This window comes from Rutidosis leptorrhynchoides, chromosome 2 (genome assembly GCF_046630445.1).
Source record: "Rutidosis leptorrhynchoides isolate AG116_Rl617_1_P2 chromosome 2, CSIRO_AGI_Rlap_v1, whole genome shotgun sequence".
NCBI classification, from domain to species: domain Eukaryota; kingdom Viridiplantae; phylum Streptophyta; class Magnoliopsida; order Asterales; family Asteraceae; genus Rutidosis; species Rutidosis leptorrhynchoides.
Genome location: NC_092334.1, coordinates 118,194,379 through 118,219,824, shown reverse-complemented (window position 1 = coordinate 118,219,824; position 25,446 = coordinate 118,194,379). Strand labels below are relative to the sequence as shown.

General features: G+C 34.5%; 2 protein-coding genes across 2 annotated transcripts; one reads left to right on the top strand and one right to left on the bottom strand.

The window, feature by feature from the left end:
• The first annotated feature begins 303 nt into the window (after positions 1-303).
• Positions 304-1,773, top strand: LOC139888201 (uncharacterized). Its single transcript, XM_071871226.1, has 2 exons — positions 304-1,009; positions 1,118-1,773. The coding sequence occupies exons 1-2, from the start codon at positions 304-306 to the stop codon at positions 1,771-1,773; spliced, it is 1,362 nt and encodes a 453-aa protein (XP_071727327.1).
• Positions 1,774-9,251: 7,478 nt separating this feature from the next.
• On the bottom strand, positions 9,252-10,417 carry LOC139891327 (uncharacterized). The gene is made up of 2 exons (XM_071874282.1): positions 10,231-10,417; positions 9,252-9,927 (listed from the first exon to the last, which is right to left on the bottom strand). The coding sequence occupies exons 1-2, from the start codon at positions 10,346-10,348 to the stop codon at positions 9,437-9,439; spliced, it is 609 nt and encodes a 202-aa protein (XP_071730383.1). The 5' UTR covers positions 10,349-10,417; the 3' UTR covers positions 9,252-9,436.
• Positions 10,418-25,446: the final 15,029 nt, after the last annotated feature.

Genomic DNA, 25,446 nt, shown 5'->3' with positions numbered 1-25,446 from the left:
AGAAGAGATAGGAGTGAAATGAGAGGTGGGAGGTGAGTGGTGGTTAACTAGTAAACCACTAGTTACATTTTTGGTCAATTGGCAAAGTTAGTCCCTCGAGTTTAAAAGCGGGTGCGTGATTTAACCGAACAAATTATTTTAAAAACGCTAGAGTAAACGAGAGGTGTTATAATTAAATAACGAAGTTATTGAAACACTAGTTAATGGAAGGTACGAATCTAGATAACGAACGATATTACCAAAAAAAAAGACGGTGTTAAAATAAATTTGACGGAAAAAGGCGGGATGTTACATGTATGTGCTATGTTGGAAACTCATCTAAAACCTGATAATATTTCAAAGGTATGTGGTAATGTATTTGGCAAATGGAATTGGCAATCCAATGTCAATGTTAGTCCTAATAGCTGTAGGATAGCTTTGGGGTGGAATAGTAATGTGGTGAATCTAATGGTAATTCATAGTACTAGACAGGTGATACTTTGTTTAATTGAATCCCTAGATAAAAAAGTCAAAACATATTGCACTTTTATATATGCCAGTAACAGTGGAAAAGAAAGACATAATTTGTTGCATGACTTAAGATCTCAAGCTGTTATCACTAAAGGGCATCCTTGGGTTTTGTTAGGTGATTTTAATACAACAAGAAGGGTTAATGAATATAGTTCAGGGTGCTCTACTACTAGTGAAGATATGAAAGAATTTAATGATTGTATTTTTGATGTGGAGATTGAAGATGTGGGGAGTACAGGATTCCACTTCACATGGACCAATTCATTGAAAAACCCTCAATGTGTTATTTTGAAGAAATTAGACAGAATAATGAGCAATGAGGAGTTTTTAGCCAATTACCCTCAAGCTTTTGGCACCTTTCTCCCTTATTTAGTATCTGATCATAGTCCAACTATTCTTACTATGCCAAATGGTTTATTGACAAAGAAAAAATCATTAAGGATAATGAATCACATTGCTAGTAAAGTGGAATTTTTAAAGATTGTTGAGCAGGGATGGGGTACTGAGATTAGTGGTTATAAGATTTTCTAAGTGGTGTTCAAATTGAAAAGGCTTAAAAGAGATCTCAATAAGCTTAACTGGGCAAATGGAAATGTTTTTGATAAAGTTAAGGAGTTGAGAACTAATCAGAAAAAATGTCAAGAAAAGGTTGACAAAAACCCTCATGATCTTTCTTTGAGAGTTAAAGCTGCTAGTAGTTTATTACAGTATCAAGATGCTAAACAAGATGAGCTAACACTTTTGAAACAAAAGGCAAAGATTTATTGTTTAGCAGATGGTGATAAAAATACCAAATTTTTTCAAAGTGTCTTAAAGAGCAGGAAACAAAAAAGTAAGGTTGATAGTATTTGTGATGATAATGGGGTGAGGTATTTTGGGGAGCAAGTTGCAGATCAATTTGTTGATTATTTTCATAAGTTTTTGGGTGAGAATAGCATATGTAGAGATATTGAGGAGTTAGGTGATATCTTTACAAACAAGTTAAGTAATGAAGAAGCTAATGCTATGGTAACTCGTGTGAGTGACAGTGAAATAAAAACTGCCATATTTGACATAGATGATGATAAGGTATCTGGGCCAGATGGTTATTCCTCTTTATTTTTCAAAAAGGCATGGAGTATTATTGGGTTTGATATTTGTGAAGCAGTAAAAGAATTCTTTAATAATGGGTGTTTATTAAAGGAAGTTAATGCTACCTTGATATCCATTATTCCAAAAATAGATACTCCCAACAAAGTCTCTGATTTTAGACCCTTTGCTTGATGCAACGTACTTTACAAGTGCATTAGCAAAATCATTACAAGTAGACTGAAGAATTGTTTAAATAAATTGGTGGACTGTAATAAAGTACTTTTCTTCCTGGGAGGTCAATTCATGATAATATCTTACTCAAGAAGTGTTGAAAGGGCATAGTAGAGCTAGAGGTGTCAAGAGGTGTGCACTAAAGATATATATTCAAAAAGCATATGATACCATTAACTAAAAGTTCATATCAGATATCTTGAGCAATTTTGGGTTTCATAGGAAAATGATTAACTGGATTATGGCTTATGTTTCAAGTGCTACTTTGTCTATTTGTATCAATGGAGAAATTAAAGGATATTTCAAAGGTGGAAGGGGAATTAGACAAGGAGATCCAATGTCTCCTTATCTGTTTACTTTGGTGATGGAAGTTTTTTCTCTAATAATGAAGCAAAAGATTAAGGAGAATCCAGGGTTCAAATATCATTATAAATGCAAACAAATGCAGCTATCTCATATCTGTTTTGCTGATGATCTGCTTGTGTTTTGCCATGGAGATGAACATTCTATTGGTGTAATTAAAAAAGGTTTGGATGAGTTTGGTCAGGTTTCAGGTTTGTTTCCTAACCTAAACAAATGCACATCTTTTTTGGAAGTGTCCCTTTCGAGATTCAAAGTAAGATTACTGGAATTCTGCCTTTTTCTGTTGGAAGGTTACCTATGAGGTATTTGGGGGTCCCTTTTTACTGTCAAAAAAACTTTCTATCAATGATTGCAGAATGTTGGTGGATAAAGTTAAGAAGAAGGTGGAGAATTGGAAGAATAAGAAGTTATCATATGCAGGAAGGCTTAAATTAGTGGCTTCTATGCTTGCTTCCATGCAAATTTACTGGGCTTTTGTTTATCTATTGCCAAGTGGTATTGTTGAAGAAATTGATAGATGTTTAAAAGGATTCTTATGGTGTCAGGCTGATAATTCTAGAGGAAAAGCAAAGGTTTCATGGAAAGATGTTTGTAGCCCTAATGATCAAGGTGGGTTCGGTTTGAAGCCTCTTAAAGATTGGAATGAAACTTTACTGGTTAAACATATTTGGATAATCCTTACCTAAAAAAAAACTTTGTGGGGTAAATGGGTCAATTTGGTTAGACTTAAAGGCAATAATGTTTGGGAAGCTAAGGCAGGCTCTAATGACAGCTGAGGTTGGAAGTTTTTTTATGAATTTGAAAGATAAAGTGAAGCCTCATGTTAGTGTTGAAAACACTGATGGAATTGAGGAATTCAAATGGATTACTAATGAAGGGAAGTAGGTGGATTTTTCCACAAGTCAAGTGTGGAATGATTTTAGGAAGAATAAAAGCAAGGTGGAGTGTTATTTGGTTTTAGTTTTTTGATCCTAAGCATGCTTTTATCTTATGGTTGACTATGTTAAAAAGATTGAACACTTAAGATAAAGTGCAGAAATGGAAGCCTAATGAAGTTTTCAAGTGTGCTCTATGTGAGCAAGATAAGGATTCTATCAACCATTTGTTTTTTGGTTGTGGTTATAGCAGGAAAGTATGGTGCAGCATGAAGGATATGTTGGTGTTCAAGGGTCTGCCAGATAATATTCATGCTATTGTTAATAGGTTGGCTAAGTATCCCTACTCAAATAATATTTGGAATATTATTAATAGGTTGGTGGTAGCTGCTACAGTGTACTACATATGGCAAGAAAGGAATGACTGAATGTTTAGCCAAAAGAAAAGGACAAGTGATGAGCTGTGTAAATGTATCCAGGAGCGTGTTCGTTTAAAGCTGCTGCTTTTGAAGGTTAAAAAAACAGATGCTGTTTTGAAAGCTGCTCATATTTGGAAGTTAAAGTGGGTTGATTTTAAGTTTAGTTTGTATTAGTTGTGGATTAGATTGGGTTTGTTTTGTTTTGAGGGTATAGGCTTTTTTCTTGTTTTGATGTCTTTTTGGGCCAAGGGTATACCCTGCCCATGTATTGTTTTTGATTCTTAATATATTGTATCTTCTTTGCCAAGAAAAAAACAATTTCAGAGTGCCTTCTGGATCCCTAACTATGTATCTTCTAGGTGCTATTGGTATTGGCTCGAAAGTCTCGAGTCTTGACCTCATCATTTTTCAACATTTCAAGCATATCGAGTGTTGACATAGGATTGAAAGCACTCACGATTACGTGAAGTTTCTGCATCTTGAGATCCAATCCATCGCGATTCATATTTTAGAGATTATCAATATATATTGAAACAAGTAAAAATATATGGAATGTACGAAAGTAAAAGAAAGAAATCGTGAAAAATATGATACTAGTAATATAGTAAATTGGTAATATGTATGTGTATTTATAGTGAGAAAAATATGTTTTTAGTATTAAAAGAAATAAAATAAAATAAAAATAGTAGTTGAAAAGCTTCTATAGTAAAAAAAAAAAGTTCAAAACATTTCGTCATCCGACATGCTTTACCATATATATATATATATATATATATATATATATATATATATATATATATATATATATATATATATAGGGGCAGGATCAATGGGGAAGTAACCAATCGGGGGGAAGCGGGGGGAAGCAAATTTTTTTTTTTTTTTTCGTTTTTTTTGAATTTTTTTTTTCCGGCATCAAAATCACACAAAAATATGAACATTTAGAAGAGACACTTCGTGATGAATGTTATTATTTATGCGGGAAAACGATCGACAAAAATAACATTCAAGATAATATTGTTCGTGAAGAATGTGAACGTTTTTTTTTTCATGTTTTGTGAAGTAAAATTTAGCCCGATTTATAGTTTAGGGTTTAGGGTTTAGGGTTTGGTGTTTTGGGTTTATGGAATAAACCCAAAACACCAAACCCTAAACCCTAAACCCTAAACCCTAAACCCTAAACTCTAAACCGTTCGTGTTAAAAACTCAATCTAAATCCTAAATCTAAACCCTAAATCTAAACCCTAAACCCTAAATTTCTAAACCCTAATATCTAAACCCTATAAACCCTAATATCTAAACCCTAATATCTAAACCCCAATAGCTAAAATCTCAAAATACGCTCGAAAAACACGATAATTGTTATATATTACTTCTTCGAGCGTTTTACCGCCAAAATAAAAACATTTATCACAAAGTGTCTCTACTAAATGTTCATATTTTCATCTCATCTATAATGTTCGTGAACAAAGTTTTTTCAAAAAACGAAAAAAAAAAGTTTTTACTTCCCCCCGCTTCCCCCCGAATGGTTACTTCCCTCTTGATCCTACCACTATATATATATATATATATATATATATATATATATATATATATATATATATATATATATATATATATATATATATATATATATATATATATATATATATATATATATATATATATATATATATATATATATATATATATATATAACACCACGAGCTCACTTATGGCGAGCTACCACGACTTAGGCCTATGGTCGCAATACCATATTAACATCAAGTTAAGCGAATAATATTTTTATATGAAGATTTAAACTAGTATAACTCACGACTTAGGCAGTTAGGCGGGTCGGAAAAGTTGATGAGAATAGCTTCGATTTTGTCACCTTCATAGAGTTTCATCATTTCATCAAAAGAAGCGAGCGGCGAGCTCGGATTAATGTTAGAAGCTTCGGTACGCAAATCTTCAACAATAGGGCATTTACCTTACTTCCTTTCCAACCTTTTTGCCACGAAGCGAAGTCCGGCAACTCTTCATTCCCACTACGAGGGTCCATGGTGTTAAAAGGTCATTCGATTCGGGAACAACAAAACCGAGATCGGAAATTGAACCTACACAGAAGGAACGATTTGGAATACCAACTTTATCAAACAAACCGATAGAATCAACATCCAAGGCAGGCTCGGACTTGATAACCCCATTAAGCATACGGAGGTGATCCTCACACCATTTTTTGATCCATCTATCACTTTTGTCTCATAAATTTACAGTTATACTCCTAGAGAGTAAACTTATATTATTGTTCTAAGTATAATTAATGGTATAATAGTAAATTAGGTTTAGATGGATTAAAAAGTGGTGTGTGAGAATCACCTCCCTTAAGCATATCTTTATACAAAAACCGTGTAGCCAAAGGTATGACATCCTTCACAACAGAGTGTGACGCATCAACAGAGCACAGAGAATGGATGTTCAAACCAGGAGCACGATCAACAATACCAACATCAAGAGAATGAGTCTTTAATTTTAATAAGAACCTCAAAATCCCCAACACGTACCCCAGATACATATGTTATATGTACATCATGTTGATCTTAGGCTCAGTCCAAAATCAAAATATAGAACTACAGAATTCATATGTCAACCAAAAAATTTGATACTTATAGCTGATGACTTCAACAATTAAAATTCAAGTTGCTTTATAAGTGAAAATTTCATCATTTGGTAACCACTATGTAATTGCGTCTTAAATTTAAGAAAACCAATTAACAATACTGTAATTAAATTCCTACTCATGGCCTCATGGGTGTAGCTTCATATAGTCATCTACTGATTTTTTTTCCATCGACGTTTTAACTAACACCTTGTGTGTGTTCAAGAAACTTCAACAATTGTAATGGACATATAAACATTAACTATACTAACTTCTTATGACCATTGTAACCGAGTGTAGACAACAAATAAATCGTTGAACGAAAAAATCATGTAATGTTCACTTTGATCAATACTTGTAGCACCAAATCTCTATCCCCAGAAAGATACCAACTGAAAGGACCCGTCCTAATCCACCTGGACGAAGTCATCAACATTTGGTCCCATTGCGATGATCGGCTCCAAGTAATGTCCTTATATTGAGCAAATGCACAGCGGAAGACTTAATTCGTACCTGAGAATAAACATGCTTTAAAGTGTCAACCAAAAGGTTGGTGAGTTCATAGGTTTATCATAACAATCATTTCAATATGTTAATAGACCACAAGATTTCATAATCATAAACATAATACACTCGCAAGTGTATGTAAAGCATTCTAAGTGGTTGAGCACTTGGTAACCATACTTAACATTTAATCAACGTCGCATATTCCCTTTATTATGAAATCTCACTACACCGTACCAAGTGTAGTCACCAAAACGAAGTACTGTGCAACCGTTGAATACTGGTCGTCCAGTCCGGTTGGGGTTGTCAGGCCCGATAGATCTATCAACAGGATTCGCGTTTACAATACCCATGTAAATAGTAGTTACCAAGCTACAGGGAAATATGCCAGTGGTACAACTCAACGTAGAATATATTTTTAAGTACTTGTGTCTATTTTGTATACATTTATAAAAGCAACGCATGTATTCTCAGCCCAAAAATATATATTGCAAAAGCAATTAAAAAGGGAGCAAATGAAACTCACTTTTTCCTTGAAGGTATTTAATTCGACTTGGTCTCCGATAGATATCACGAACCTAACCATATATATAATATATCAACATATTTTCTTTTTTAAGTAATCGTTACATATATATATATACTTTTAATATTTTCTTAGTCCGTAGTTAGCAGTCCGATGTTAGTGGTCCACAATTAGTTGCTTAATAAAATAAATAAAGACCCCATCGTATTCGTATTGATCAGAATTAATCTCGACCCATGGTACCATGTTGTCAAATGACGTGTTGCGTACATAAAGTACCGTGTTGTCAAATGACGTGTTGCGTACAATCATGAGGTCTTATGATTAATCTTCTCGTGTTGTTTACGGGTGGTCCTGAAATATATAAAATCAAATCATAAGTAATTATATATAAAATATCATATTAATTAGAAAAGATATGATTTATTTACTTTTTCTCCAAATATTTTCGTAGCTAAACTAGCTTCGGATACCCAATCTTGTTTTAGTCGTAGTTTCTTCATTACAACTCCGTTTTTGTTGGTTCAACTTGCCACTTCCTTGGATCGAGTCAAATTTTAAGAATGTGAACTGAAAATACCTTAGTTTGTATTCGAAATCACAGGTTATAGGTCAAACTTTGATGAAACTTATGAAAGTGATCATTTTTCATCATAAAAACAACATTTAATGATCATTTTTCTAAAAATACTTACACTTTGAGTTAAACCATAAAATTTTTATGTGTTAACATATTCATAAGAAATATTATTTTTTCAGAACATGAACTTTCAATTCAAAGTTCAAGATGGTTTTTAATTATCCAACCCAAAACAGCCCCCGATTGCACTACGACGATGTAGATTCAGTTTTTAAGATGTTCTTTGTAAAACTAAGTTATATCTTGTTAAGTTAGCATATCATTATGATATATTACAGGTCTTACTGTGTTTTAAAAGTTAAGTTAGAAGGATTTATTTAGTTTGCAAACAAGTTTGAAATCATTCAAACTATGTTCTTGTTGTTAAAATTTTACAACATAAAATAAGATAGCTATATAAATATGAATCGAATAAAATTATGAACAAGGTTACTACCTCAAGTTACTTGGACAAAGTTACTGTAAGAGATAAGAAAAAATCTTGGAATCAAAGAGTGGTGGAGTTAGATCAAAAGGTTGGAAGTAAACTTCTTCAAATGGGTGATTATTTTGATATGTTCTTGAAAGAGTTTTCTTATGGTGTTTAAGGCTTATAATTGAAGCTAAATGATGGGAAAATGCTTGGAGATGATCAAGTATGAAGTTAGGAGTATTTTGAGAGAGAAATGAGGGTGTAGGTATGAGAAAATGGAGTGAAGAAATGGTGTTCATTTATAAAAACGTTTTTAGTTTATAAAGAAAGAAAAGGATTCCTAATTTTGTTTTCTTACTAATAATTCATACTACTTGACAAATCCTAGTTACCTCATATCTAGGGCAGTAATAATGTTGATTAGGATGTTGATTTGATGTGTATATACCAATAGTAAATACATATAGAAGCTGGGTATGATACGAGTACATATACCCTAGATATACATATAGAAATCTTGAGGAAACGGAACGAGAATTCAAATATAGCTATCTTTTGTGAATATACTTATATTGTTTTATGTATTTAAGTCCTTAAAAAGTGATTAAATACATTATATATACGATACATGTATAAGCATTATAGATTACAAGTATATATATCAAAGAATGTTACGTATAGTTATCGTTTTGAAAACTTAAGTTAGTAGTTTCAAAATATACTTATAACTCATTGTCATTAGTACACAATGAGATGTTAAACCATCCTTAGATCATGTCAAATATATATAAATACATATATATACACAAACGTATAATTATCGTATGTTATATAGTTCGTGATATCATCGGTCATATTGGACGGTCAAACGTTGTGTAAAACTCTTTTCAAAAACACAAGTATCAACAATTTGGATTGCTTATCATGTTGGTATGGTTTAATTTATGTAAATATTAATCTCATAAGTATAATTTGGTCGGAAAATTCCGGGTCATTACACCATATAATGTTACCTAAATCATAAATCATTAGCCAAAAACTATAAGTCTATACCTACCTATACCCAGTTGTCCATTATTATGCCGCGATCATGTTATGTGATAAGAACACCTGTGTATGCTGCCCATGTTATGTGACAACCAACTTTACTATACTTCAAATTCAAAGGGTAGGGATCAGATCCCCATACATTAATTTGATGACAGCTGATAAAAATTTTAAAAATTTAAAACCGATTATGTTAGCTAGTCATTTAGTAGCCTTTGTGATGGTTTCTTGTTGACCACCTTGGGAATAGTTACGACCAGCCCACCGTCTTTTATCTCCGTCTTAATGGACGACTCGCAGATCTCGCACGGTAGTAATGGTAACTCAACTCTAGCGTCGTGATATTTACGAACGTCCTCTTTCTGCACGTAACCACTAATTATCAAAGCATTATCTTTCTTCTTCAATATGGCTTTCATGGTGTTATGATCAATATCCTTCATTTCCAAATCTAGGAATACTCGTACCTCTTCATCAGTCTCCGTGGTCTTTTCGATCCCAGGGATGTTAAAAGAAGACATTAAGTGACCATCAATTAGTATCACATTTTGATTTTCATCCATATCTAGCTTCAAACGCTCTTCACCGTTACTTGTTATCTTCACTGCATAGCAATTTGTATAAGGTATGCTGTTGTTTAACATCCACCTCATAATCATGCTTTTCGCAAACTTGTTAATTTGACTCCCTTCAATTCAAATTTCAATTTGTAAAAGATACTTAGATTAGCTAACTCTGAAAACATTCATCATATCACCACATATTAAAAATCAATCAATATACTGATTATTAAAGTGACCAAAATAATCTATCGTCAATAACGAATTATAATCAGAATGAGACATTACACATGATCAATAACCATACACTAATTCACTTACCTTAACTCTATTTGATATTGATCCCCTATGTATAATAAATTTTAAATAAAAATAAAAAACTAAAATGAGAGGATAATAACAAAAATAGGTGTGTAAACAGTAAAACGTACCAAGAGAGGATGGTCCGTGAACAGCACTGAAAGGACGGTGATAATTTGGTGGAACTCGTAAATAAGGGACGACGGCAGATGATGATCTGGTAACAAGTTTCTTCAAAACCAACGCCATCTATTTCAACTTAGTTTAATTTGAATTTTAATTTTATTTTAATAATCGATTGATAATAATTGATAATTGAATTGAATCGAATCATCGATAGTTGAAGGAATAAAATTTCTGTTGCGCTCTCTTCCGTATTCAACTGAATTTCTTGGGGGAGAAGACAGCACATGTTTTTGTGTTTAGGGTTTCTTGAAAGAGTTACGTGATTGGTCCCTTATGTTTATAAAATATTGCACCATAGATAATAGATATTTATGTTTTATTTTCTTGGACAAAATTGGTGAAATAGTCCCAGTGTTAAACCATTTTGTTAACGACAATCTTTAGAACTGTTATTAGCATGTATAAAATAGTCAAACGGAACCCAACTTTTCCGTTCATCTTTTCCAACTTTTCCGTTCATCTTTCCTCCTTCCGATCAACCATTCATATCCTCCGGCCAAATCTCTGGCCGATGATGGTGTAACCCAAATGTCGAAGCCAAACGGCTTTTCGTGCACTAAGTCGAGTGATGGTCGTGGTGATTGTCGTGTTACTTCGTTCTTGATTTTTAATTTCCTGGAGTCTTGGTCTCGGGATGATTGTCGGAGAGTTTCGAGGTTTATGGGGCTCTCAAGGATGTGTACTTTGCTCGGAAGAGGTTGGCGAGCGGCCAACGATTCGGGTACATCCGATTTGAAGACGTTTTTGACATCGAGTCCTTCACGGAAATTTTAAACAACGTACACATCAATGGAAGGTGGATTCGTGCCTACAAGGCAATCGAGAGAGGTGCAAACAGATTTATACAGAATAAAGGATGTGCTTCTAACCTGAATGTCGATGGTTATAGTCGTGCTCCTAATCTAAATATCGACGACTATGTAGAATTCCCTCAAGCCCCTTGGAGTCGAGTAGCGTCTAAACCGTCAATTCCAATTAACCAGGAGGATAAACCCTTTGTTGATTCAATTAGGACTACTAAATCTAATCGTATCGAGATAAAAATCGACGGTAAATGGGTCGAATTTGACGTGCTAGAATCGGTGAGCAATCATGAACTTGTTTTTTGTTTCAACAAAGACCGGATTTCATGGTCTCTGTTCGAAATAAATAAATCGTGTATCGAAGATGTTATAGAGGGGCTACATTCTGAGACGGCCAAGGGGTCCAATATGGGTGTGGTTGAAGATGAATCGTCATTTATGAGTCCAGATTCTTCAGGCGACTTTAATGTATCGGATAATTTGGGCGAGCACTGTGAAGATGTTAATATAGATTTACAGGCTAACAAACTTACCGAGAATATCGAAGATGATGAGGTTATTGATGGTGGGTCGTCCACTGTTGATGATAACGTTACAAATAATATTACAGAGATTGATGATGATGAGGTGGAAGATGGTGAGTTCATGCCGGAAGTTACTGTCGTTAACACCACCGTAGCTGACCCACCATCAATAACCTCATCCTTTTCGATATTTACAGAGATTGATGATGATGAGGTGGAAGATGGTGAGTTCATGCCGGAAGTTACTGTCGTTAACACCACCGTAGCTGACCCTCCACCGTCTGGTGGTTCCTCAGCCTCGAACTCCACACCAATTTTCAATTCAGAGGGTGACGCGCCGCCCCAAAATTTTCAATCGCCGAGGGATACTGTTGCTAGTTCCTATGCTGAAGGTACAGGTATCGATGTAGGAAAAGGCACGCGTGATCCTTTCTGCCCAGTCTCCCATTGTCGAGATGTCCAATTCCAAAATGGGCCAGAAGCCTGTATTGGGCCAGATCATTATGGTGAGTTTGGTATATCCAATCAGGCCCCAAGTGGGCCGGACCTGGGCTCAGACGAAAGGAACGTGGGTGACCCTAGCCTAGAAAATATGGATTGTCTTGCATATACCGAGTTGCCCGTTTTCGAGTTAATAAAAAGAAAAAAGTACCTCCTCTGATTAAAAGTCGTTTTATTAAACATGTGTGGGGAAGGTATATTATGAAACGAAACCATCGTCGAGACAATTTTCGGTGGCACGAAAGATACTTTATCGAGAATGTGATGAATGAATCGGATGAGGATATTGGTTGTTGCTCGTGCTGCTCTTCTTGCGCGTCATCGGACTCGAAAACATAGTTTTGCCTATTTGTCGAGTCGGGTCGCCTCTATTGTTCTCGTGTTTGTGCGTCTTCTATTGTTTCGAGTTTTGTATGTGTGTGCGTCTTTTTAACGGTTGCGTGTTGTTGTTTGTGTGTTTTTGTCTAGCTCCTGGCTAGTTTTTTCGTGTATTGTTCCTTATTTATATAAAATTTACTTGCCTTTTAAAAAAAAAAAAATTTATCATGAAAGTTAGTTTTAATCTCAAAGTTATCATTTGCCTTAACATAACGACCCGGTTATATTTTATAAGGTGTTTACGTGATTTGATATGTCACAACCTCTATATATATACTTTAGTTTTAGATCTATTTTCTCATTCATTTTTTCACGTGAACCTTTATTCTTCCCCTAACTATGTGGAACAACTAAATTTATATGCCATGTTGGTTTTCTAATAACCAACGGTAGATTTTTGTTAAGAAACCCAAATCACATTCAACCCCATGGCAATGTAACTTATTATATTGAGAATGTTGCATAATAAAATAGGGGGAAGATTCTAACACACCCTTTTTTTTTATCCTCACACACCGATTTTAACCTTTTACTCTTCTAATAATACTCCATTTCTTTAAATTGGTGTGTGAGAATCAAAAAAGTGTATGTGAGAATCATCCCCCAATAAAATAAACCATTAAAGTGTAGATTTATTTTTTTGTTTATCTTCTAAATGATTGAAACTAGAAAAAATTCGACCGCGCGTTGCTGCGGTTGTGTTCGACGCGCGGTCGAATTTGGATATACGTTGTTTGGTACCTAATATATCTAGTAGGTTGGGTTGTTTGTTGGACGTGTATGTATATGTATGTAAAGCTTTTTTAACGATGTCCGTTTCGCGTATAGTTAGTCGCGTTGTGTTCGTAAAATTATTTCGAGTTGAACGGTGATCTCGGAAAAATTTAACTCGCACTGAGCAAGAATATAGGGCCCGTTATTTAGTGTTTTTTAACGATGTCCGTTTCGCGTGTAGTTAGTCCCGTTGGGTTCTTGAGATTTTTTAGAGTTGAACGGTGTTCTCGGGAAAATTTAACTCGTACCGAGCGTAAAGATATGCCTCTCTGAAAAACCGGGTGGAGTTTATTAATTAAAATATGAATTTTACATTTTGTATCCCTGTTTTGGGGGGTGAATTTGCATGTTGTTAAAACTTGGGGGGTAAAATTTATTTTTTCCATTTGTGTTTCTTTTTGTCGTCTGTATTTGGGAATTGGCCCAAAACGGCCAAAATCATGGCAGCTGTTAGTATATATGTAAATGCGATTAAGATATTGAACATGATTACAAAAACAATATTAAATTGAAATGTAGATCTATGCTATGAATGCTGGAATGGAGGTATTATATAGAACTAACACATGGGAATTAACTCACCTACATGCTAATGAGATTCACTTAAAATTAGCCTTTAGAGTTTTTGTTGACCATCTTTATTGTCGTATTTAGTGGCGTTAGGTTTTACTGTATTTTACTTGTGTCTTATTATATTAAGCTAAGTTTTACTTATAACCATCTCATGTAACATTTAGGAGGTTGCTCTATATAAGCCACCTCCTCACTCTTTGTTGAGAAGGTTGAGTTATCATAATATTGCAAGTATCATTTCACACACTCTTATTCTCTCTATATTCCCTCTAGTCTTCCTAAACCCATAAACACTACAAGAACCGATCGGATCATCCTTCCAAAGGGGACTAACAATTGGTATCAAGAGCTTGACTAGACATCGTGTTTAGAAGATCCAAGGCTTGAAGATTTCCATCGTGTTTGAAGTGTTTGTGTTCTCTACTTCGGTTTAGGTAACTTGAAAACTCAACTCATCTTATTGTTCTTGTTGGTTTTTGTATGCATATCATAACATAATTATCTTAAAAACCACTTGATCTTGAACTGAATATATATACATATAACTCTCTGTTTGAACTTGTATTTAAGTATATATATGTACCTTTAAACTCTCTGTTTGCACTTGAATAGATAAACTTGCACATGTGGAACATGTATATGTTAATACTTTATGTTGAGAAAACTCAAACTTGCTGTTTATCTTCTGACTGATTTGAACTCGTGAACAAACAAGATTTAGATAACCTAAAAAAAAAAAAAAAAAACAAAAACTTTGTCTAATGTAACAACTAGCATGATTGTTTTAAACCTGTCTAGTGTAACAACTGGCTTGACTTTTACAAAACCAAAAACGTTTTTCTGAAAGATCCTGTTTTCTCTAAGGATCAAATTTTACCTTAATCCCTTTGTTTTCTCTTAGCAGGTACACGTTCTCTCTCCGGCGAACATGGAAAAGACGAATCATTATTTACAGGGTACATCGACTCGAAGCAGCGTACTGCCAGACTTGAACACTTGCCTGAAAGAAACCGAAATGGGGAGACCTTGTTGCGGTTCAGAGGGAAAAACTAATTGTGTTAAAGCCTAAAAGCTTTATTTATAGTGGAGAATAAGACCTTAAGTTTGTTCCCACAACCGATGTGGGACAACTTCCACTTTACTTATCCTTCAAGATAGCTTTGTACCAAACTAGCAACTTTGAGACGCGATATCTCATTTACAATTATTCTGTTTTGGACACGCTTTAGTCCGTTTTAAAGCTCTCGTTAGAGGCTACAAAATCCACTAACTAGTCATTAATATTTATCAACTTATCCTATATTAATTAGTGTCTAAATTTAGTGAAAACACACTTGTTTTAACCAATTTTCCAACAGTTAGTAGAGACGGGCTTGATGGCCTTCATATTCGCTGGTAAAAAAACACGTAGCCTTCAATTGACAAAATGTGTTAGAGGCCAATATGGTCGTTCAACGTAGCCCAAAATGCATTGAAATCCCAAATCATCGTGCACGCAATTCTTATGTGGACCCATATTTGCGAATTTAAAACAATATCAATTGGTGATTGGGTATTTGATAATAGGGAATGGATATCAAATGTTGCTTATAGTCCAACAAGTTTTAGAATTGTGATTAGTAGGAATTCAGAAAAGGTATATGTGATGACAAATTAAAAGTCCAAACATTTATAAGTGATTGTGCAAATAAAGCAAGCGACCATGACAAATTAAAAGTCCAAACATTTGGGACTTCGTTTATATGCTCTTGATAATGGAAAAACATTTACTTCGTATAAGTGAGTCAGAACTAGAAACGTAGTAATTTTAATTTTGAACGGCGATTTTTTGGCATCAGTAGATCCTTTATTTTAACGACCATCATCATTTGTACGTAACACACACGTTCGGGCGGAAACCCGAACCCGATCGACGGTACCCGGGAACACATCCATTCGGGCAGTGGTTCCGAGTAGAGGTCCGCGAACGAATCCGTTAAAACCTCCCTATAGGGTCAATATATACCACCTTTATTGGTGTTCAATTGGTTTAAAGAAAATCATGTCATCCCTAAGGATCGAACTCATGACCTCTCCCTATCCCATGACACAAAGTACATGGGGAGAACCGTTGGGCTATGCCCGCAAGTTCGAATTTCACCCATACCAATTCAATGAAATTCACTCATAAGACTACAGATAACTCAACGTTTGTTGCTCGCTTCACGCATACATGGCAAAACAAACGCCTGAAATGGGGCGTTTGTCTGGAGGTGTTGGTGAATATGAAACGCTAGAGAAGAGGGTGATGTGTGGTGAGTTGGCGTGATTTTATTGGCTGTTGAAAATAGCCGTTTGGAAAATAGCTGTTAGGGCTTTTTTTTCCTATATAAACACATTACATTATTTATAATTTTCACACTTCATTTTTATAATTCATTCTCACAATTCATCCTTTAACAAAATGGATTTCGTAGCTCAAAGTATAAAGTATAGATATTTTGTTTGATACTACGTCTAATGATGAAGAATCAGAGATGGGCGAAACGTCGAGACGACGTGTGCAACGAAATCCATGACTTTATAATAATAGAGATCGTGCAACTGCTGGGTTTGCTTTATGGAACGATTATTTTTCACAAACACCAACATATCCACCACACATATTTAAGGGACGGTTTCTTATGCGGATTCAGTTATTTCTTCGTATTTCACAACGTATTGTTAATTACTCTCACTCCAGTGATTTTGTTCCTAAATAAAATACTTACATTTTTGGATTTTTTGATATTTTATGTTATTGTATGTTTGATGTTATTTAAATTATTGTAATTTTTATTATTTATGAATTTTAAATTATGTAATGTCTTTTTTTATTAAAATGACGTAACATTTTAGTTATATTTTATAAATGTATTTTTTAAATAAATGTAGGTATTTTATTTAAAACATAAAATCAAAATTAAATGTCACGTCACAATCATTATTTCCTACAAACGCCCCATTACAACTTCCTTATTCCCCAATCATTGTCATGTCAACGTGATCATCCAAAAAGTACCCCTATCCACTTCACGTCACAGTTACCATTTGGTCTAGGTGGGTCAAAACTCCGTTGGAAGTGGCGGTTCAGCTATAACTTCGGATGGACATGATTAGGCTATGCGTGCAATGGGACATTCAGAACACACATAAATAGTCTCCGAACAAGAAAACTAAATGATGAGAAGATACCTATGACTTGATGCTGTTAAAGTTAGTAGTTGTAATTGGATGTTTCGATTTATTTATGGATAATAATACCCATGGTTTGGATTGATACCAAGTAGGCAAGCAAGAAAGTAGATAGTATAAAAAAAGCAAATATTTTGCCTTTCAAAAAAAATAAAAAAAGCAAATAAACTAGTCAATCTATCGTAACTAGATATTGAAGGGCAATCATGAGATGACATACATACTACATTTTATTCATAATAATAACTGGCTACTTAACTAGTTTCCTGCTGCTTGGGAACAGTAACCACTACCCCTCCATTTTCAGGATGTATCGAGAAGTCACCATAACCGGCGGGCTTGATGACCTTGATATTCGGTGGTAAAGGAACAACGGCAGTGTAGTGTCTACGAATGTCCAATTTCTGCACAAAGCCTTCAATCGACAATACGTTTTTGAGGCCATTATGATCTTGCAACTGAGTCTGAAATGCATTGACATCCAAATCATCGGTCACCAAATTCTTATGTAGTCCCATATCTATGAATATATATAGGTTTTCAGGAGTGTCGGTGATCTTTTCGTTTCCAGGTATATATAGTGAAAACTTCATCGATGTACCAAGAGTTGTATCCTCGTCACCTCCACTTAGACCTCGCGCTTCTATACCCGTAACCCTTGATGTAAGACACATAGTATGAGGGATGCAAAATAAATACTTGTTCGCATACTTAGGAACCATGTCTGTTGGACATCCAAATACTAAATGCCTTGACCAAGTTTCTGAAATATATATCAACTTTCCAATTAGCTAGTTGCACATTATTATTATTATTATATTATATTATATTATATTATATTATATTATATTATATTATATTATATATTATACGGAGTAATTATAATTATATCAATACATCAATAGAACATGGGCATTATATTTACTGTTTACCACATTAACATTAACATAGATACTATTATTCTGCGTACTGGGTATATAAGATTTTTTGAATAAAAAAGAAAACTTTAGTGTATCATAAAAAACATCAAAATGTAAGGTAACTGGGTACTGTTAGAATTGTTATGTTTTTAGATTAGTTAGAAGATGATTAGTTTTGATTTAGATGTAGTAAGTTTGTAGTGTTTAGTTGATTTGTATTGAAAGAGGGGATTTGGAGAAGATTTGTGATTTAGGAAGATTTGAGTATTTATTGCTTGAAATGTCTTATGTGTTTGGTTACATCAAAATGGTGAGGCCTTATGCCTATTTATAGGCCTCATGAGTGAGTCTTAGATATTTTAATAGAAATATCAAGATTTCTAATAAATAATATCTAGATATTTTTTGTTAATAATATCTAGATATTTTGTGATTATATCTAGATATTTTTGGTTAATAATATCTAGATATTTTTGTTTTATAAATATCTTCTTCTACTAATTAATTCTAGAATACTCTAGAAATACATTAACATTTTAACACTCCTCCTTAATGTATTTTGATGTTACTCCGAGCATGTTGCGTAAGAACTCGAACTTTGGTCTTGGTAGTGCTTTGGTGAATATGTCTGCAATCTGCTCTTCGGTCTTGCAGTATTTTAATTCAATATCTTTCTTAGCGGAGACTTCTCGCAAAAAGTGATATTTGATATCAATGTGTTTTGTTCTACCATGGAACACTGGATTCTTTGCCATCGCGATTGCAGACTTGTTATCGCAATATATCTTTGTAGCTTCGTCTTGTTTCTCGCCCATATCTTCTAGTATTCTTCTTAGCCATATAGCTTGATTAGCTGAGTTTGCAGCTGCGACGTACTCGGCTTCTGCTGATGATTGTGCCACCGTTTCTTTTTTTTTTATGCCCATGAGAAGACACCAGATCCAAGTGTGAATGTGTATCCTGAAGTACTTCTCATGTCATCTACCGATCCTGCCCAGTCACTGTCTGTGTATCCATGAAGCTTCGAGTCTGTAGTCGGCTTGTACCATATTCCATAGTCCATCGTACCTTGCAAGTATCTTAATATTCTTTCAGAAGCTCCGTAATGTATTTGAGTAGGGTTTTTCATGTACCTGGATAGTAGACTCGTTGCGTACATTATGTCAGGTCTTGTTGCTGTTAGATAAAGTAGGCTTCCAATGAGACTTCTGAATCTTGAAGCGTCTGCTTTCTCAGATCCATCTTCTTGTCTCATCTTCTCATTGACAACTAATGGTGTGGCGACGGTTTTGCAACCGTATAGTTTAAATTTCTTCAGGAGATTTTCTGTGTATTTCTTTTGACATATGAAGATGCCTTCATTTTCTTGACTAATTTCGATGCCAAGAAAATAACGCATCAAACCAAGGTCACTCATCTCGAACGTTTTCATCATGTCTTCTTTAAATTCTTGTATCATTCTCTCATTATTTCCCGTATATATAAGATCATCGACATACAAGGAAAGAATGAGAGTGTTAGAGTTACCTTGGGTTTTGATGTAGAGTATAGGCTCACTTTGACTCCTCCTGAAACCTGAACTTGTGAAGTAGCTGTCAATGCGGCTATACCAAGCACGTGGCGCTTGTTTAATGAAATGTCCCGTTCTTATTGATTAAAAACGTTCCATATTAATTGATTTCGTTGCGAGGTTTTGACCTCTATATGAGACGTTTTTCAAAGACTGCATTCATTTTTAAAACAAACCATAACCTTTATTTCATAAATAAAGGTTTAAAAAGCTTTACGTAGATTATCAAATAATGATAATCTAAAATATCCTGTTTACACACGACCATTACATAAGGGTTTACAATACAAATATGTTACATCGAAATCAGTTTCTTGAATGCAGTTTTTACACAATATCATACAAACATGGACTCCAAATCTTGTCCTTATTTTAGTATGCAACAGCGGAAGCTCTTAATATTCACCTGAGAATAAACATGCTTTAAACGTCAACAAAAATGTTGGTGAGTTATAGGTTTAACCTATATATATCAAATCGTAACAATAGACCACAAGATTTCATATTTCAATACACATCCCATACATAGAGATAAAAATCATTCATATGGTGAACACCTGGTAACCGACATTAACAAGATGCATATATAAGAATATCCCCATCATTCCGGGACACCCTTCGGATATGATATAAATTTCGAAGTACTAAAGCATCCGGTACTTTGGATGGGGTTTGTTAGGCCCAATAGATCTATCTTTAGGATTCGCATCAATTAGGGTGTCTGTTCCCTAATTCTTAGATTACCAGACTTAATAAAAAGGGGCATATTCGATTTCGATAATTCAACCATAGAATGTAGTTTCACGTACTTGTGTCTATTTTGTAAATCATTTATAAAACCTGCATGTATTCTCATCCCAAAAATATTAGATTTTAAAAGTGGGACTATAACTCACTTTCACAGATTTTTACTTCGTCGGGAAGTAAGACTTGGCCACTGTTGATTCACGAACCTATAACAATATATACATATATATCAAAGTATGTTCAAAATATATTTACAACACTTTTAATATATTTTGATGTTTTAAGTTTATTAAGTCAGCTGTCCTCGTTAGTAACCTATAACTAGTTGTCCACAGTTAGATGTACAGAAATAAATCGATAAATATTATCTTGAATCAATCCACGACCCAGTGTATACGTATCTCAGTATTGATCACAACTCAAACTATATATATTTTGGAATCAACCTCAACCCTGTATAGCTAACTCCAACATTCACATATAGAGTGTCTATGGTTGTTCCGAAATATATATAGATGTGTCGACATGATAGGTCGAAACATTGTATACGTGTCTATGGTATCTCAAGATTACATAATATACAATACAAGTTGATTAAGTTATGGTTGGAATAGATTTGTTACCAATTTTCACGTAGCTAAAATGAGAAAAATTATTCAATCTTGTTTTACCCATAACTTCTTCATTTTAAATCCGTTTTGAGTGAATCAAATTGCTATGGTTTCATATTGAACTCTATTTTATGAATCTAAACAGAAAAAGTATAGGTTTATAGTTGGAAAAATAAGTTACAAGTCGTTTTTGTAAAGGTAGTCATTTCAGTCGAAAGAACGACGTCTAGATGACCATTTTAGAAAACATACTTCCACTTTGAGTTTAACCATAATTTTTGGATATAGTTTCATGTTCATAATAAAAATCATTTTCTCAGAATAACAACTTTTAAATCAAAGTTTATCATAGTTTTTAATTAACTAACCCAAAACAGCCCGCGGTGTTACTACGACGGCGTAAATCCGGTTTTACGGTGTTTTTCGTGTTTCCAGGTTTTAAATCATTAAGTTAGCATATCATATAGATATAGAACATGTGTTTAGTTGATTTTAAAAGTCAAGTTATAAGGATTAACTTTTATTTGCGAACAAGTTTAGAATTAACTAAACTATGTTCTAGTGATTACAAGTTTAAACCTTCGAATAAGATAGCTTTATATGTATGAATCGAATGATGTTATGAACATCATTACTACCTTAATTTCCTTGGATAAACCTACTGGAAAAGAGTGAAATGGATCTAGCTTCAATGGATCCTTGGATGGCTCGAAGTTCTTGAAGCAGAATCATGACACGAAAACAAGTTCAAGTAAGATCATCACTTGAAATAAGATTGTTATAGTTATAGAAATTGAACCAAAGTTTGAATATGATTATTACCTTGTATTAGAATGATAACCTACTGTAAGAAACAAAGATTTCTTGAGGTTGGATGATCACCTTACAAGATTGGAAGTGAGCTAGCAAACTTGAAAGTATTCTTGATTTTATGAAACTAGAACTTTTGGAATTTATGAAGAACACTTAGAACTTGAAGATAGAACTTGAGAGAGATCAATTAGATGAAGAAAATTGGAGAATGAAAGTGTTTGTAGGTGTTTTTGGTCGTTGGTGTATGGATTAGATATAAAGGATATGTAATTTTGTTTTCATGTAAATAAGTCATGAATGATTACTCATATTTTTGTAATTTTATGAGATATTTCATGCTAGTTGCCAAATGATGGTTCCCACATGTGTTAGGTGACTCACATGGGCTGCTAAGAGCTGATCATTGGAGTGTATATACCAATAGTACATACATCTAAAAGCTGTGTATTGTACGAGTACGAATACGGGTGCATACGAGTAGAATTGTTAATGAAACTGAACGAGGATGTAATTGTAAGAATTTTTGTTAAGTAGAAGTATTTTGATAAGTGTATTGAAGTCTTTCAAAAGTGTATAAATACATATTAAAACACTACATGTATATACATTTTAACTGAGTTGTTAAGTCATCGTTAGTCGTTACATGTAAGTGTTGTTTTGAAACCTTTAGGTTAACGATCTTGTTAAATGTTGTTAACCCAATGTTTATAATATCAAATGAAATTTTAAATTATTATATTATCATGATATTATCATGTATGAATATCTCTTAATATGATATATATACATTAAATGTCTTTACAACGATAATCGTTACATATATGTCTCGTTTAAAAATCATTAAGTTAGTAGTCTTGTTTTTACATATGTAGTTCATTGTTAATATACTTAATGATATGTTTACTTATCATAGTATCATGTTAACTATATATATATCCATATATATGTCATCATATAGTTTTTACAAGTTTTAACGTTCGTGAATCACCGGTCAACTTGGGTGGTCAATTGTCTATATGAAACATATTTCAATTAATCAAGTCTTAACAAGTTTGATTGCTTAACATGTTGGAAACATTTAATCATGTAAATATCAATCTCAATTAATATATATAAATATGGAAAAGTTCGGGTCACTACAGTACCTACCCGTTAAATAAATTTCGTCCCGAAATTTTAAGCTGTTGAAGGTGTTGACGAATCTTCTGGAAATAGATGCGGGTATTTCTTCTTCATCTGATCTTCACGCTCCCAGGTGAACTCGGGTCCTCTACAAGCATTCCATCGAACCTTAACAATTGGTATCTTGTTTTGCTTAAGTCTTTTAACCTCACGATCCATTATTTCGACGGGTTCTTCGATGAATTGAAGTTTTTCGTTGATTTGGATTTCATCTAACGGAATAGTGAGATCTTCTTTAGCAAAACATTTCTTTAAATTCGAGACGTGGAAAGTGTTATGTACAGCCGCGAGTTGTTGAGGTAACTCTAGTCGGTAAGCTACTGGTCCGATACGATCAATAATCTTGAATGGTCCAATATACCTTGGATTTAATTTCCCTCGTTTACCAAATCGAACAACGCCTTTCCAAGGTGCAACTTTAAGCATGACCATCTCTCCAATTTCAAATTCTATATCTTTTCTTTTAATGTCAGCGTAGCTCTTTTGTCGACTTTGGGCGGTTTTCAACCGTTGTTGAATTTGGATGATCTTCTCGGTAGTTTCTTGTATAATCTCCGGACCCGTAATCTGTCTATCCCCCACTTCACTCCAACAAATCGGAGACCTGCACTTTCTACCATAAAGTGCTTCAAACGGCGCCATCTCAATGCTTGAATGGTAGCTGTTGTTGTAGGAAAATTCTGCTAACGGTAGATGTCGATCCCAACTGTTTCCGAAATCAATAACACATGCTCGTAGCATGTCTTCAAGCGTTTGTATCGTCCTTTCGCTCTGCCCATCAGTTTGTGGATGATAGGCAGTACTCATGTCTAGACGAGTTCCTAATGCTTGCTGTAATGTCTGCCAGAATCTTGAAATAAATCTGCCATCCCTATCAGAGATAATAGAGATTGGTATTCCATGTCTGGAGATGACTTCCTTCAAATACAGTCGTGCTAACTTCTCCATCTTGTCATCTTCTCGTATTGGCAAGAAGTGTGCTGATTTGGTGAGACGGTCAACTATTACCCAAATAGTATCAAAACCACTTGCAGTCCTTGGCAATTTAGTGATGAAATCCATGGTAATGTTTTCCCATTTCCATTCCGGGATTTCGGGTTGTTGAAGTAGACCTGATGGTTTCTGATGCTCAGCTTTGACCTTAGAACACGTCAAACATTCTCCTACGTATTTAGCAACATCGGCTTTCATACCCGGCCACCAAAAATGTTTCTTGAGATCCTTGTACATCTTCCCCGTTCCAGGATGTATTGAGTATCTGGTCTTATGAGCTTCTCTAAGTACCATTTCTCTCATATCTCCAAATTTTGGTACCCAAATCCTTTCAGCCCTATACCGGGTTCCGTCTTCCCGAATATTAAGATGCTTCTCCGATCCTTTGGGTATTTCATCCTTTAAATTTCCCTCTTTTAAAACTCCTTGTTGCGCCTCCTTTATTTGAGTAGTAATGTTATTATGAATCATTATATTCATAGATTTTACTCGAATGGGTTCTCTGTCCTTCCTGCTCAAGGCATCGGCTACCACATTTGCCTTCCCCGGGTGGTAACGAATCTCAAAGTCGTAATCATTCAATAATTCAATCCACCTACGCTGCCTCATATTCAGTTGTTTCTGATTAAATATGTGTTGAAGACTTTTGTGGTCGGTATATATAATACTTTTGACCCCATATAAGTAGTGCCTCCAAGTCTTTAATGCAAAAACAACCGCGCCTAATTCCAAATCATGCGTCGTATAATTTTGTTCGTGAATCTTCAATTGTCTAGACGCATAAGCAATCACCTTCGTTCGTTGCATTAATACACAACCGAGACCTTGCTTTGATGCATCACAATAAATAACAAAATCATCATTCCCTTCAGGCAATGACAATATAGGTGCCGTAGTTAGCTTTTTCTTCAATAACTGAAACGCTTTCTCTTGTTCATCATTCCATTCAAATTTCTTCCCTTTATGCGTTAATGCAGTCAAGGGTTTTGCTATTCTGGAAAAGTCTTGGATGAACCTTCTGTAGTAACCAGCTAGTCCTAAAAACTGGCGTATGTGTTTCGGAGTTTTCGGGGTTTCCCACTTTTCAACAGTTTCTATCTTTGCCGGATCCACCTTAATACCTTCTTTGTTCACTATGTGACCGAGGAATTGAACTTCTTCCAACCAAAATGCACACTTTGAAAACTTAGCGTACAATTCTTCCTTCCTCAATACTTCTAACACCTTTCTCAAATGTTCACCGTGTTCTTGGTCATTCTTTGAGTAAATAAGTATGTCATCAATGAAAACAATGACAAACTTGTCAAGGTATGGTCCACACACTCGGTTCATAAGGTCCATGAACACAGCTGGTGCATTAGTTAAACCAAACGGCATGACCATAAACTCGTAATGACCGTAACGTGTTCTGAAAGCAGTCTTTGGAATATCATCTTCTTTCACCCGCATTTGATGATACCCGGAACGTAAGTCAATCTTTGAATAAACAGACGAGCCTTGTAGTTGATCAAATAAGTCGTCGATTCTCGGTAGTGGGTAGCGGTTCTTGATGGTAAGTT

What these genes read in the sequence shown, in the direction of transcription:
- LOC139888201 (XM_071871226.1), top strand. Translation starts at nt 304, where the DNA reads ATGTTGGAAACTCATCTAAAACCTGATAATATTTCAAAGGTATGTGGT. An exon ending in GATTGTTGAGCAGGGATGGG is followed by an intron (nt 1,010 to 1,117) that starts GTACTGAGATTA and finishes TTTTTGATAAAG; the next exon opens with TTAAGGAGTTGAGAACTAAT.
- LOC139891327 (XM_071874282.1), bottom strand. Translation starts at nt 10,348, where the DNA reads ATGGCGTTGGTTTTGAAGAAACTTGTTACCAGATCATCATCTGCCGTC. An exon ending in TCACGGACCATCCTCTCTTG is followed by an intron (nt 9,928 to 10,230) that starts GTACGTTTTACT and finishes TTTGAATTGAAG; the next exon opens with GGAGTCAAATTAACAAGTTT.